The 14714-nt window shown below is 41.2% G+C and overlaps 1 protein-coding gene across 3 annotated transcripts in view; it reads left to right on the top strand.

The window, feature by feature from the left end:
- Positions 1-6150: 6150 nt before the first annotated feature.
- Positions 6151-14714, top strand: part of GABRA4 (gamma-aminobutyric acid type A receptor subunit alpha4) — a 46354-nt gene continuing 37790 nt past the window's right edge. For 2 of the 3 annotated variants that reach the window (XR_005700914.2, XM_040064832.2), the window contains exons 1-2: positions 6151-6281; positions 6390-6508. Coding sequence is in view for 2 of the 3 variants with exons in the window: in XM_040064832.2 (XP_039920766.1) it covers positions 6199-6281; positions 6390-6508 (202 nt within the window). In the remaining variant the exon portion in view is untranslated. Of the gene's footprint in view, positions 6282-6389; positions 6509-14714 lie in introns of those variants that run through there. The other variant, XM_040064834.2, reaches the window with a different exon arrangement.

Here is a 14714-nt window from a genome sequence, read left to right as displayed (position 1 = left end):
GGTAAAATTTTCAGGTTTTTACTGGCATTATACAATCCAGACACTTTACAATTCTTTCATTTTGTCCTTTTAAAGAAAAATGAGGCTCCTCCTCCTTTGGTGCAAGCTAGGCACCAGGAAGGCAGGAAGAAAATCACTAGAGCTGTTGCCAATGGCTTCACTGTGAGTCAAGGGCCAGACCTGTGGCTTCCACGGAATATTTAAGTCATTCCCCAGGTATCTGCCCATGACTCATATACTTCTGAGATTAGTATCTACATTAAACATATAATGACTGGGAACAGTGAAGCCTTCCAGGAAGGCAGTTTGTTGGTGCATCTTCTCTCTTGTTCCTTCTGGGAGCAGTTGCCAGCAGCAGGATGCAGCTGTCTTAAAACCAGTAGGCAGAGCAGCAGGCTCTGCCTGAAAGCAGGAATCTGAAGGAGACTGCAAGTGGGAGCATCCAGCCTTCCTCCCATCTCCTTCTGAACTATAGCAGCCCCCACAAACTTCCCCTGCCTCATCTCCCTGCCTCTCTCTGCCCTGCCTGTCACTTCTGAATGCTGCAGAAAGTTTGCAACTGTTGCTTGCGGCAACCAAAATTTTTGACACATTTTGCATTAAACATGGGTACACTGACAGGCAAAGGGAGGATACAGGGCAGATTCCTCCCCACAACCTTGGCTGCCATGTCCTTCACCTCAGTGAAAGAGAGACAGATTTGTATTGCTTCTAGGAAAACCTGCATTTCTCCCTGCATGAAGAGGTTTTTCTTACTTTTCTGAGGATGCCCATTTTAGACATAGAAATCAGATTTCCTTGACTCCCCACTTTGCCACTGAGGACATGATTGCAACTTGTCCTGATGGCCTTGGCTGCAGATGTGACATGGGTCAGTGACATGCCAAGTTATATGAGTGTGTGTGCCGGGGAATTATTTGGGTCAGATGAGAAAGAAGAGATGAAGGCACATGAATCCTCTAGTGCTTTCTTCATGACAACATTTTTTGCCCCAAGCTGCAGTTCCTGCAGTGAATGCTTCCACAGACACATTTCCATTGCAGTGTGTAGAGTAGAGGTCCCCTTAAATATGAAGCTCACAGTTTACCTCCTTAAACATCCATGTGTCAATCACTATAATCCATGTAAATCTTCTTGCAATCAGTAATAGCAATATATGCATATATATATATATATATATGTATGTATGTATGTATATATATTTGGTACTCAAAGGATTTTCTAGTCTTATTCTAAGCAATCAAGGACATATGTGTTAAAATAACCATGGTACTGTAGAGCAGTCTTGTAAATACCATATGTCAGAGGAAAAAATACACAGCTAAATGCATGTCGGCATCAGCTCCTGCAGTTTCGTAGGAGTTCTGGCCATGGAAGTGAAGCAAGGCTGGAACAGCTGAAAGTTCAGTTTTACATAGAGCTTATGCTGTGCTCTGAAAAGACAGATGAGGAGGTGACTAGAAAACTGACCTGGGACCCAGCACACTGGAATTAGGCTTCTGTTCTGGTGCAAATTTCTTATATTGGAAGCAGTTATATTTCATACATTGTGTTGCATGGCCCCTTAAGCTTTTTGTATCTCTATTTCCAGCAAAACAGAAATAACAGTATTTTCTTGTATCCAGTCCTTGCTTACCTTGTTTATCTAGACTGTAAGTTCTTTAGAGAGGTAAGTGCATAGGTAAAAAAACTTTGTGATCAGATGCTGAAATAGGAACCTGGAAAGAAAACTTCTAGAACTACATCAGGAAATGGAAGTACAGGGAAAGTTGGAACTGGAAGAAGAGCCAGAAAGAGCTTATTCCTCTCCCTTACTGTTCTGAGAGCAGAACGTCAGTTTCAATCAAGAGACCCCAAATCCACATTCCTTAAACATAAGCGCATCACTAGAGGTGCAGTCAAGGCCCACAGTGTCCTGGCATCCCCACTGATTGAAAACTCTTCCCTGAACAGGTAGTACAGACTTTCCCTGTACTCCAGATTAAAGTTTTGATAAAACCAAGACATGTAGGTTTCCATGATCTCTTTAATCAGCGTGGATGTTGGAGAAGAAGGGAATGAAAGACACTTCAGTTAGTACAGTAAAGGTATCCATATCTTTTCCTGGTCATATGCCAAAAATAGGATCAGGGTATGCATTTTCCAAAGAATGGATACTCAACCCCTGATTTTTAAAAAAGGATGTATGTGAAGACAAGTTGTTTTTTCAAGACTGTAAGAAACCCTGCTGCTATGGATAGAAACTAAAAAATCCAAGAAATCAACAACTTAGCTATTTAGATAAAGAAACATTGAGGTACTTGGCAGTGATCCCAGTTTTATCTCCTCTTTTCTAAGAGTTAGAGGTTTTTAATGCCCAGCAACATATAGCTGGGCATTAAAGATTTTCACATCACTTTCAATATTATCTTGTCTGTCTTCGTGGATTTGGTGCCAAAACTAAATCAGGTAAAAATCAGCTGAATAATTAAATCTGCTGGAGGAAAGGATGGAACTTATAATTTACCTACATAACCTGTAGCGTTGGTAGAGCCTATAGTTTATAAAAGGAAAAAAAAGCCAAGCCAAAAAATACAAACCCGTAAAGGCTAGATAATGACTAACACAAGAAAACAACTGACTTCCTCTTTTTTTCCACTTAATCTGATGGTAAAGTAGAAACGGGAGGAGTCATGAGAAAATCTGCTTCTCTGTGTTGTGACAAATAAAAAAATGATTAAGCTATACTTAAGATCTATATCTTTGGATAAGTGTGCTTTTGAGGCTTGGCCAGAATGTCTGTTTCATCAAAAATCATTAGTAAGATACAAGAGTATAGGGACAGTAAAAAAACAAAACCCCAAAAAATCTATTTAAAAAATTCAAGTGCTTTCTGAACATATGGAGCCTGGCAAAAATAGTCCCCTTCTTACAATAGTCCCCGTTGGGTGAGATTTCTTCAGAGAAATCTTGGAAGAATTGGTGGTAAAAGCTGGAGAAGCTGGGAAAAAACTGAATTCAGCAAACACTTTTGGGGATCGTCAATCCAGCCTGTGACCACTAAATCCTTCTTGAGTCATCAAATTATTTTAGAGAGATGATATCACCCAGATACTTTGTGAAGAGAACAAAAAACATTTAAAGCTGTACTTTTCAAAACAGCATATATCTGCTGGAGAAAAAGATGCACCTCTGGAGTTTCTGTATGTCTGTGCTACAAATACATTACCAAAAAACCCCTAGAACAGTTCTTAAGTTGTAATTCGGAAAACTGAAATTAAGCTGGGCAATGCATATATCAGAAGTACTAAACAAATACTCAGAGGTGCTATATGTGGCTTACAGGACTGTTATTTTGAACTGCTTTAAGTTCCCTTGAAGTCTAGTTTTGTAAAAGCTTTATTAATCTACAAATTATACAGTTTTTCAGATATTAAGGACAACAGTCCGGTTTTGGTATGAATCTTATGGATTTCTTGATAATCATTGCTGGATTTAAGGGAGATAGATATTAACACCTCATAAATTTGAGATATGCTAGAATTAATTTTCTAGATTTAGAGAAAGTGAATTTTCATTTAGCACTTGTAGGGAGTAAATGCACTCCAGTGGCACCCAGATACTGCATCAATACAACCTGAGGTAGGCTTGGTGTGACTGGAGGGCACTATCTCTACATTTTCTTAGAAAAAGCAACATGGGCATCTTTTTAGAAGCCATGAAAATTTCTTGCCTTTGCATGGCAAGTCCACAAGTCTTGTAATCTGCTCTTGCCTTTACTGAATGTTACTTCAGTTACCTCACTGAAGAACCTGTATTGAAGAGACAAAAGGTATCAATAATATTGTTCTTTGTTCTGAAGAACTAAGAAATCCTTCAAAGACCAGCCCGGTTCCTAGATTTGATGAAAGGGGGAGTTTCTTTGATTTCTAGCTGAAGCAGAACTACTGACTCCAGGCATGGATTTGAAAGGGAGTTCTGTGATAGCATTTCTCAGGACATTCAAGTGGTGAGATCATTACTGGTGAATACCACTCAAATTTTCTGCTTCAGTTCATGCAGGTGTCTATACAGATCCAAAAGGTATTAAGGCAATCTAAACCCAAGGGTGTCCCCAGCTCTGCCTGGGTCTCTGATTTCTTCCTTAGCAGCTGCAAAAAGTGACAGTTCCATAGAGCCACATTTTGCTCCAAGTTTGTGAATAGCCAGCAGGATTCTGCCCAGGTCTCAATTACTCTCTATTGCCCTCACTTTATTTTTTTGAGTTTCACTTCTGCCAGCAAAATTTTATTGAGGTATCCCCATATAAGATAATCTCACTTATAAATATTTTCAATATTCTGCAGTAAGCATTTACTTTTTTATTTCAAGGGAGAAAAATTAGACACTCTCTTTACTGAAGGCCAGTTCTCAGTATCCCCTTGGCATAGTCCACGCTAAAGCAGAAGATTGATCCTGAGAAAGAAATCACAACACTTTACAGAAGATCCCAAGTGGCTGATTAACCCAGAGAATCTTATCTAACTCTGGTGAAATTAGACTTCTGAAGAGCTGTGCATCCATCCTTCTGTTGTTTCTGATCAGATTGCTAATAGAGACAGAGCAGTGGACTCTGGCTGTTGTGCTGGTTTTCACCTGTCTGTGGAGTTAAACAGGCTGCTCCTAGAGACTCATCACAGCAGCTGAAGTGACCTTGGCCTGACGTCCTACCGTCTGTGTTGTCCAGGTTTGTAAATACTGCACAGAGCGTGTGTGCCGTCCATAGGCAGGCTGCTCCAGTTGGTGACGTTTTGGCAGCGCATTTGTCATTCCACTAAGGCAGTCAGATCAGGATCCTGTAAAGCAGTCAGGGGATGAGGATCCTCGTCAAAATCTCAGGAAGCAGACTAATAATCTGCAGAGGCCTAAATAGGGTTTTTAAAATTGGAAGCAGAACTGAATGCCTAGACAGAGTTTTTTGAAAGATAAACAGTGTCAGCAGGCTAAATGGATTTCAAGCACAGCTTTAATTGTTTTTTCAAATGAATCAGCAAAGGGCACCCTAGCTGGAACAAGCTCTGAAGTACAATCAGGAAGATTTCAAGTGTACAGTAGTTTTGAAGACAATCAGGCATTTCAGTGCTAAAAGATACTGTAGCAAGTAATGAATAAAGACTTTTTACTGTCGGCATTGACAGTACTGTAGTCTTCGAGTCAATTACAATACCTGCCCTACGTGCATGATGAATTTCACCACCCTCATTAAAACTGACATGCACACTGATTTTCAAACTTCAATAATTGTCTCTGTAGCACACCTGATCAGAAGAACAAGTTGTTTATTGCCAACACTTAGTGCGTGTGGAACACCCCCCACCCCGTTCTCTTCCTTTCCCCTAGTCCTCCTGCTCCACCCAACCATTCCAATAGCCTATGACAGACTAACAGCACTTCTGAGTGGATTTTACTGCAATTCTTCAGAATCCCTTGGACCTTGCATAATGGAATTTTTTTTGGGTCACCAAATCATGCTTCCTAATTATAGGAATGATAAGAAAAGAAAAAAGAAAAAAAAACCCCACCAGATATAATGTGAAACGATTCCCTTACTCCGGCAATTTTTGCGTCTAGAAACCTGGGATAACCCACTCGCTTCCATCTGTTTTGGGCGCACGCTGTTTTAACCTTGAAGTCAAAGCTTTCCCTCACCTCCTCTTCCTCCCTCTCTCCTGCCAGCTCCTCTCCTGCTGGAGCGGAGAGACCCTTCTGCTCCCAAACCCTCCTCGCTGGGCAATTAATCGCCCCCGCTCTCGGCTTTATTGCCCTCGCGGGGAGCAGAGGCGATCGGGACGAGCGGAGACTCCGCCACCGCGGTCACCGCCGGCCGCCCCCGGCCGCCCTTCCCGCGCTGCCAGCCCAGCTCCGCACGGCCACGGGCGGCAGCGGCGGCCGCGGGCCGGGCCGGGAGGGGAGCGCGGGGCGGAGCGCGGGGCCGCGGGCGGGGCGGGGCGGGGGCGGGAGCGGGGGGAGCGGCGGGGACCGGCGCCTGTTGCCCCGAGAGAGTTAACGGTGCGGGGAAACTCGCTCGCCGCTCCTCCGCCCGTGCCGGGCGCTTGGCAACCGGGGCGCCGCGCATGTGGGACCGCCGGGGGCCGCCGCCCCCCCGCCGGGCCCCGCGTCCCCCTCCCCGCCCCGGACAAGGCGTTTAACGTGCCCAGGCGTGAAGTATGGCATGCAAGGATGGTTTCTGCCAAGGAGCCAGCCATCGCCATGTCCTCGGGTCTCTCCGTCGCCCTCCTGCATTGCCTGTGCCTGGCGACCTGGTGAGTAGCCCGGCGGCGGCGCCGGGGGGCCCGGGCGGCCGGTCCGGTGCCGCTGCTCCCCGCGGGCTCCCGGCGGCTCCGCTCACCCCGTCCCTATTTGCCTCGCAGTCTCACCGGGCCGCCGGGGCAGATCAAAAAAGAGGAGAAATTGTGGCCGGAGAATTTCACCAGCATCCTGAACAGCCTCCTGGATGGCTATGACAACAGGCTGCGACCGGGATTTGGGGGTACGGTGGCGGCACGGTGCCGGCGGGGGTGGGGGGTCGCTCGGCAGGGGCGGGGGACGCAGCGCTCACCGCTGGGGCCGACCCGTTACTGACCGAAAATACGGGGGAGTGTCCCCACTCCACGCTCCGGCGTCCGAACCCTCCGGAAAGGGCCGGCAGCGAGGCAGCCCCTGGTCCGAAAGGCCGGGGGGGGGGGGGGGGGGTGCTGCGCGGTGCCGGCCGTGGGGGCTCCGCTGGGGCGGTCCCGGGCTCAGCCCCCGCTTTGCTGATCTGCCCACATGCCGGGCTCGGGCTGCTGATGCTGCGCTGGAGGAAAAATAAGCGCTGAAGCCAGGGTGCGTTGGCTTGGTGGGGATGGAGGGACCTGTCAAACACCCAGATTCTTCTCAGGTTTTTGCCAGGTTTTGACCCGTAAATGCCGCGATCGGGTCCTAATAAAAACAAGTGTACTTTTAGCAGCCTAGGAGGTTAGGTCTGATGGATTCTGTTCCACTAGTTAGGGAAAATTAGGGCTCAGGTGCCAGTTCTTTACCACTGTCGCTGAAATTCCAGTTTTGATGTAGAAGTAGTAGACTTAATTGCTGTATAGGAATTAGATGTGTCGGAGTTTCAAATTTTCCTTCACCTGTGTTCTGCATGTGTGGGTTTTGGGCCTCTTCCTTTCCCCAAGCTGATACGATGCAGTTTTGTGATGCTGAAGAAGCAGCCAGACTTGTTGTTCTTTATGATTTTGATGGTTTTGTGTAGGGACTTGGAACCAAAAATCATTGAGATCCAGGCAAAATAAAAGTTTATTTTGTAATTTGGGATGAAGATATTAAAAATGCAAATTTGAAAGTAAAAATAATATTAAAAGAAATTTACAAATAAATGCTACAGACCTTTTATATGATGCTCAGAGCTGTAATGAGGTTTTTATAGGCTGCGTCCAATACAGGATTGAATGAGATCCTTGCGTAGGTTTATGTTGCGAAATACTTTGTTCCTCCTCTGAAAGTACCTTCTCCATACATGTGATCCATCCACACTGTATGCCAGCACATTCCCCACATGCCATATGCAGTGCTCTCACATGCATGATCGTGATTGTTAAAGGACAACACCTGGCACCTGTGGACCACTCTTATTATTTTGAGTGTGTGGAATAAATGAGGCCTTCTTAAGTTAGCTTGCACATTAAGTGAGAAGGAAGCTAAATTTATTAACACCCGGAGGAGTCATTGGGAACTGATAGTCTTTTGCAATTTAGTCTTTGTAGAGAGGTTACAGACACTTCTGCACGCGTACAAGAGATGTGCTAAGTTTGGCATCATTTTAGGTTGAATGCCAACTAATTAGTCATCTAGCAAAGATGCTTTATGAGCATTATCAGATTTCCAAAATTAAACAACTACTAAGTATGTAATATATGGTGATTTTTATTTTAATACAGTTGTCCTTTGCAGGATGTTTTGCAAGAGGAGGTATTTTTCCCCTGTAACTGCGGCAGACTTTCAGCGAAATGCAATCAAGGAGAAAAAGTTCATTGTATCTTCTTGAACTTGCACATTGGCAATACTGAAGTAAATGAGAGAGGGAGGAAAAAAATGCGTATTTCAGCCTGGGCAAAACACTTCTGGGTCAATATTTCACAAAATTTATATTATTTTGCTTCTTCCTTCCTCATAACCATCTCTATGGTTTACATTTAACCACTCATCTTTGAGTTTTGAACTTTTAAGTAAAACATGGGGGGAAAATGCTTTATTTTTTAAAATTATGCTTGCCTCCCTAGTTCCTTACAGTGAAAATTATCTACACCTGATTTGAGAAGAACAACTTTTGATAAAAAGAAAAATCAAACAACAAAACCAACCAAAGAAAGAAATTTCTGTAATTGATCAGATTTCACTTTTTGATGTTGCTCAGAGAAATTGCTACAGACTATTTATTGAAATAGAGAACATCAGAATCAACTTTTACCTATATTTTGGGATTTTTTTTTCTGATGAATCTTTATCAGAAATGGGATTTGTTGCTTGAAAGTGGGTCACTCGCTAATTTATAGCATTGCAAACAAAATATCAGAGGATGGGAATATTTAGAAATGGAAAGTATAGTGTGTTTTGGTAATGTTAAAGTTGTACCACTTTCTGATGAACAGCAGAATACTTATTTTTGTTTTCTTCTTGAAGCTGATTCACCATCTACTTTTCACAGGGCCTGAAATGAAATGAAGGTTTTATTTTAAGAACCAAAGGCCTCACAGAGGACTAAACTGATGCTGATTTTAAACTTCAAAATGATGAAAATATTTCTAATTCTGGCACAAATTATGCTTAGAATCAGGGAGGTAGCCAATTTCTGAATTTTGCTGGCGTGTTCCAGCGTTACCACAAATAAAAATACATGAAGACAACTCACATGCAAAGCACAGTAGAAAATTTTTGGTTTTGGGAATTTTCTACTACTGTATCAAATTTCTCCATACTATCATTAATTGGCACAATTTTTGGTAGTTGTGGAGGGAAAGTTAAATTGCTGCAGCATGCTTACAAATGTGGATGTGGTCTCCCGGGAGAGTTGTGAACCCCAGTGGAGTATGTGGAAGGTTCCTTTGGTGGTACTTAGACAGGAGCATGGCGTGTGTTGAGGGTTAATAATAGAATGAAGTTCCATATGTCATTGGATTGACACACTGCATTATAAGTTCACTTTATTAAATGAATTTAATAAACCTAAAAAGTTGCTGTCCCCTTGCTAGACACTGTGAGGTTTGGTAGTGCGAAAAAAAACCAAAACCCTAGAAGGGTTTATAAAAAAAGTTACTAAAGAGCATTTAAGTGAAAGTTCCCATTAGGCTGGGGCAGGGGGAGAATCTAAAGAGAGAAGAAAAGAGATGTCACCTAGAAATTGAATGAAGTAAAGCAGAATGAGCAGTTTCATGTAGGAAAGGAAAAAAAAAAAACTTCAACTGCTGTCAGGAAGACTTTAAATGCATTAGAGTTTTGAATTTGAGTAGATGGAAGGTATTTAGGGACTAATGAGTAAAGTAATGCTGTATGATGTTTGAAAATAGTGTGATGGAAATGAAGTTATTTCATTCCCTACACTGTATGCTCTGTTATATCATTATCCTGAATTTCAGCATGCAGTTTATAATCCAAGTAGGTTTCCTGGTCACAACCACTCTATAAAAACAGTATTTTTACAGAAGCTGCTTGTAGTGACATTAATTAAAATCATCATCTGCTGGAAAACTTCAAGAGTACTACCAGAGAGTACTAGTTTGATTCAGCCGTAGAAGTTTGAAACAGAGGCATTTCTAGCTAAACCCTGTCTGCAGTTTTCATCTGCTTTTAAAATTTTGGGTATTACATGAAGAAAAACTATAGAAAGTTACACAACTGTATTTCCTCTGAATATCACATTATTACTTTTCTGGTGATTAGTTTCAAAGTGACAGTAGAAGTCCAAAGTCATTGAAAGGAGCATTATTCACTTGAAGCAAAAAGCCTGGGTCTGATTTGCCGTCTTAAACCCTTGCATGGTTGCAGGCTTTACCTGAGTGACTCTTGACATTAGCAAGGGCCTGCAAGAGCTGATTCAAATCTGTATTGGATGGTAACTTTAAAAAATGTAATGGTGTCTTTGAAATTTTCATGATACAGTAGCTAATTACACTTAAACCTGGACTTAAAGATGTAGGAAGGAATAAGAAGACTGAAGCTGGTGAGGGTGACAACACTGTGTGCTGCCATGTATCTGCTGATTTTAATGAATTGTGTCTTTCAGAGGACATCTGATCTCTGGCATCTTGCTTTTAATGGCCAACTGTATGGCCAGACCAAAGAAAGAAGGTGTTTGGCTTGTCTACTACCCAAGGTTCTTAGGTTGGCTGTGAAACCCAGTGACCACCAGCTGCAGCATCACACACTGCCTGTTGCTGGTGTGTTGTACTGTGGTTGCCCATCAGCTCGTGAAAACTGGAGCCCTCTCCCTTCCTGAGTTCTGTTCATTTGTGTGAGGTAGAACCTGGCATAAGTTTTGGATCTCACTGTCAACTACTAGTGTTAGCTCTGTGGCTTTCTCTTTAGAAATTGCCACATCCACTGCTGACTCCTGAATAGAAGGAATAGGACTGTGTTCATTCATTTCCCTTTTTATTTTCTTCCTCCTTTTGTATTTTTTTCTCATGATCTTGTGGAAGTACAGCTGAGTACTTGGTGGAATTAAATATATTGGCCATCGTCTCCCCAAGGAAGGGTAGGAGAAGGATTCTTTGCCCCTTTAGTCTGTGTTGTTCAGCTGATGAACAGCATTTCTGAAGAGTTTCATTTCCTGTCTATGCAGGACTTTAGTCAGAAAATAAACATAGAATACACTTGAAGAGCAAAGGCAATTTTCTGTTTTTAGAGAAAATAAAAATATCTACATGATTATTTGCTTTTATTAGGAACTCAAGCGTACCTTAAAGGTTCCATTGCTCAGCATAATAGATATTACGACTTGGTTTTGCTATTTAGATTGAAAATGGACTTGAAGTGAGCATTGAAAAGTGAAGTGGGTCTTTTTTTTTTTTTTTTTTTTTCAGCAGTTGTCCATTCTTTCTCAGCTGGTGAAAGTTGATGACTCAAAGCTTAACAGGATATGGTGTTAGATACCTGTAGGTGACAGATTTGATTTTGGCCTTGGTTAGTAATGCTTGAAGTCATTACCATCTGTCTGTTGTTCAGTGATCTGTGTAAAATTAGCTGATATTCTTAGTTCAGTTCTTAGTAGACAGGTGTCCACATCATGAAAACTGGCACCAGTATAAGGCTTATTGGCTGTCTCAGCAGAGATGGTTTGCTGATAAATAGGCAAAGAAACATTAAACTCCTAATTTCTGGAGGTATACTTTTCCCTTTTCAGGTTCACACATGCTGATGGATGAACATACATGGAGACAAAGGTTATTGTATGCTGCTGTGTTTGTTGTATTGTCTTTTAGTAGCGAAAGTAGCCCATGTGTTTGAATTCTACATTAATTTTTTAAAAATGCCCTACCTAATTCTGGCTTCTGAACAGAATTCTTACATATAGCAGGTGTCCTTAGCTGTTCTTTCTGATAGAATGAAACAAGAGCACATGTTTCATATGATGGGTTTTGTTTTCTTTTTTTCCCTCACTTAAAAAATGACAGCCCTATTCAGGTAGCAAGAATTTGGAAAGAGAAAACACCAAATCTTTCACATGCGGTTATATTTTTAAAAAAATCTGTAGCAGCTACTGTTTTTTTGTTGTTGTTTGTTTGTTTGTTTTAGTTATATATTTTTAATGTAGCTGTAGGAACTGATGTAATATGATTTTTTGTGATTCATATATACTGGGATTGATCTCATAATAACACCAATAACTGCGCAGCATTTAAATCGTACTTGGTGTGTTGAAACCCTTGTATGGACTTGTTTGTTAATGTTTCCAATTAGTTGTGGCACCCTTGATGGCAACATTTGCAATATACAGAAAGCCTGTGCAGGGTTTGAGTGTTTACATACAGCGGAGATCTCTGCAGTGACAGTTGCCTATGGAGACGCAGGGATAATGGAGCCTGAAGTCTTTCACTGGGAGCTGTGCTGCAGTTCAACCCATATGTTGACATAAAATGCATGGGAGAACTCTTTTATGTTCCTCTTCCCAGGGTTAGAGCCTGGTATCACTTCTTCAGCCCACACGTAACATCTATAACACTGAACTATTCTGGCTTTTTGCAGGGGTTGCTTTTAATCCTCCCTGAGCTTCTTTAAAGTATATTATCTTGCAAGCAGTGATTCAGAGTTAACTGTTCCTACTGCAGTGTGTAGGACGCCCCTCCTATTTCATTGACATAAAAATACACACCAGTATGACATAAATAGTTCTTCAGCATTCCTGAAGATTTATGGTGGATAGATACTTTGTGAAGATCTGTTCAGGGGTAAGCCCAAATGGTCATATTTAAAGTTAATTTGCCTTCTCATAACTCACTGCATTTTATTGCCAGTAATAGAGCGTTGAGGATTCTAATAGGATCTTAGGCTTGCAGAGCCTGAGTTGATTAAGTGGTGCAACACATTCATTTTGGAGGGCTGCTTAACTCACCAGTAAAAGTAGGTTAGGTGACTACAGATCGCCTCCTCATTGACAGGAATTCCCACGATTAATAATAGTTTAAAAAAGAAGCAGTGGCATGACTCACTATTTATACCCCCGCTATTGTTACCAACTATGTTTTCTTCTAGAACAAGAAGAATAAGAGATAGGTATTGGTGTCGCCATAGATACTCCTGGGTTGGCATTAAGTACTGGGATGTGCTAGAAAATCCAAGATTTGTCATTTCACAGCTGTTAAGGCCAATGTAGGTGGAAGATGTGGATCATGAAAGGGCTGCAATTGGAGAGCAAGCATTAAGGAGATAATCAGCTTCACTGTCTTTGCTCCTCCCAGACATTGAACTGTTTGACCAAGGTTCTGGCTGCAAAGCAAGGATTTGTATGTCTGTACTAGCTGGATAACTGGTATGATGTCTAAAGTATTTCTAGATCTGCATTCATCTGTCATTTTCTATTGGAATAAAATGTGATTTGGACATCTGTTTTGTCACACTTCTGCCATCATGTTGGACAAGCAACCAAATGTTAACACTATTTTGTGGCCTCATAATTGTCTGAGAGTTCCTGCTTCCTTTTTTCTCATGGGACATATTAATAAATATTTGAGAACAGATTAGCAGTTACTGGAGAGTGAAGTCAAACACAGTTTTAGTCTTGTGCTGCTGCTATAGTGTTTCTAATAGCATTAAAGTGTAGGCTTGCTGATCTGGAGATTAGCTTCTTGATCTAAGCTTTCCCCTTCATTCTGAGAAACTCCAAAAAAAAGCCTCTCAATGCCTATTGCCCATGAATATATAATCATTTAACAAAACAAAAGAATTCAATGTCTGAGTAGAAGCAGCTCATGCCTGTGGGAAAATCTGTCCCTTTGCTCAATTTGGTATGATTGTAAAATTACAGTGTTCGGTGAGCTAAATAAGAGTATACCATCAGAGGAAAAACACTTAAAGGTTTGGGGTTTATTTAAGGACTGTTCATATTTAGTTTCTCAGAACTAACAAGTAAAGCAGTTCCTGAAAGGAATTCAGGGACTTGTCTCTGTTACTCAGTAAAAAGGGAATACTGAATATTGAACTCAGTTCCTGAAAGGGTTTTTTGCAGGAACTGAGTGCAGTATTCAGTATTCTCTTATTATTGAATAACAAAGACTAATTTCTGTGTTTTCTTATTAAAACTATGTGGGAAAGTGAATTTTTCACTTCTATAGAACTGATTCCAGAAATATTTCAAGTTCAAATTAAATAAATATTTATGTATTTAAATCAACCCTGGATAAATTTTAATAGTGTGCATATGGGAGATCAGTGGTAATTGAATTTCTTCTCTTTCTGCATGCAAGTGTGGCTGGGCTTTTCTCTCCTATCTTCTAGCACTGTAGAGAAATATCTTCACTTATAGTCTCTTGGAGCTCTTCTGCTCTCCAGAAATAAATATATTCAGGAAATGTCATTGGACTACATTGTTAGTAAAATGAGTGATCTAAACACTCATGGATTTCCCTGACTGCTGAACACTTTGTTATTTGTAGAAAAGGGAGCAGCTTCCATTTGAAGGGAGCAACCCATTGCAAAACAAATGGCATGGTATGCAAGTGAGTTAATCAGGGGTTTGGGGCTTGCTTCTTAGAACGTCTTTGAGACAGACGTGCCAAACTATGCAACTTTCCAGTGACCTCTGAGCTAACAGCTGTTGTACAGTGAAATTTCTTTAGTTATTTTGAAAAAATGCCCTTCTGTGAAACTTAGCTTCCAACAAAGTAATCTTTTTGACATTTAGATCAAAAATTCTTAGCTTTACACTTCTCCAAATAATTTGCGAATTCTGTCGTAAAACAGTTTTACGTGGTTTTCTTTTACTTTTTGTTCACAGCTTCAGACTTGTTCTATGTGCAAGAAGTTCAGGTTTCCTGTTTTCCCATTGCTTACTTATTTTTTTATTTTACCATTTGATTCAAAGTGACACTGGTGAAGAATGATTTTTTTAAATTATTTTCTCTTTTCAAGTGGGACATATTCTTCTGTTGCTAACTCTGTTGTGTCTTTTCTCCTTTCATTTTTACATTGCAAGTATTATGATAAAAAATGAATTATCA

This window comes from Hirundo rustica, chromosome 5 (assembly GCF_015227805.2).
Source record: "Hirundo rustica isolate bHirRus1 chromosome 5, bHirRus1.pri.v3, whole genome shotgun sequence".
NCBI classification, from domain to species: Eukaryota; Metazoa; Chordata; class Aves; order Passeriformes; family Hirundinidae; genus Hirundo; species Hirundo rustica.
Note: the sequence above shows the minus strand (reverse complement) of the source record. Positions and strands in the feature narration are given on the sequence as shown.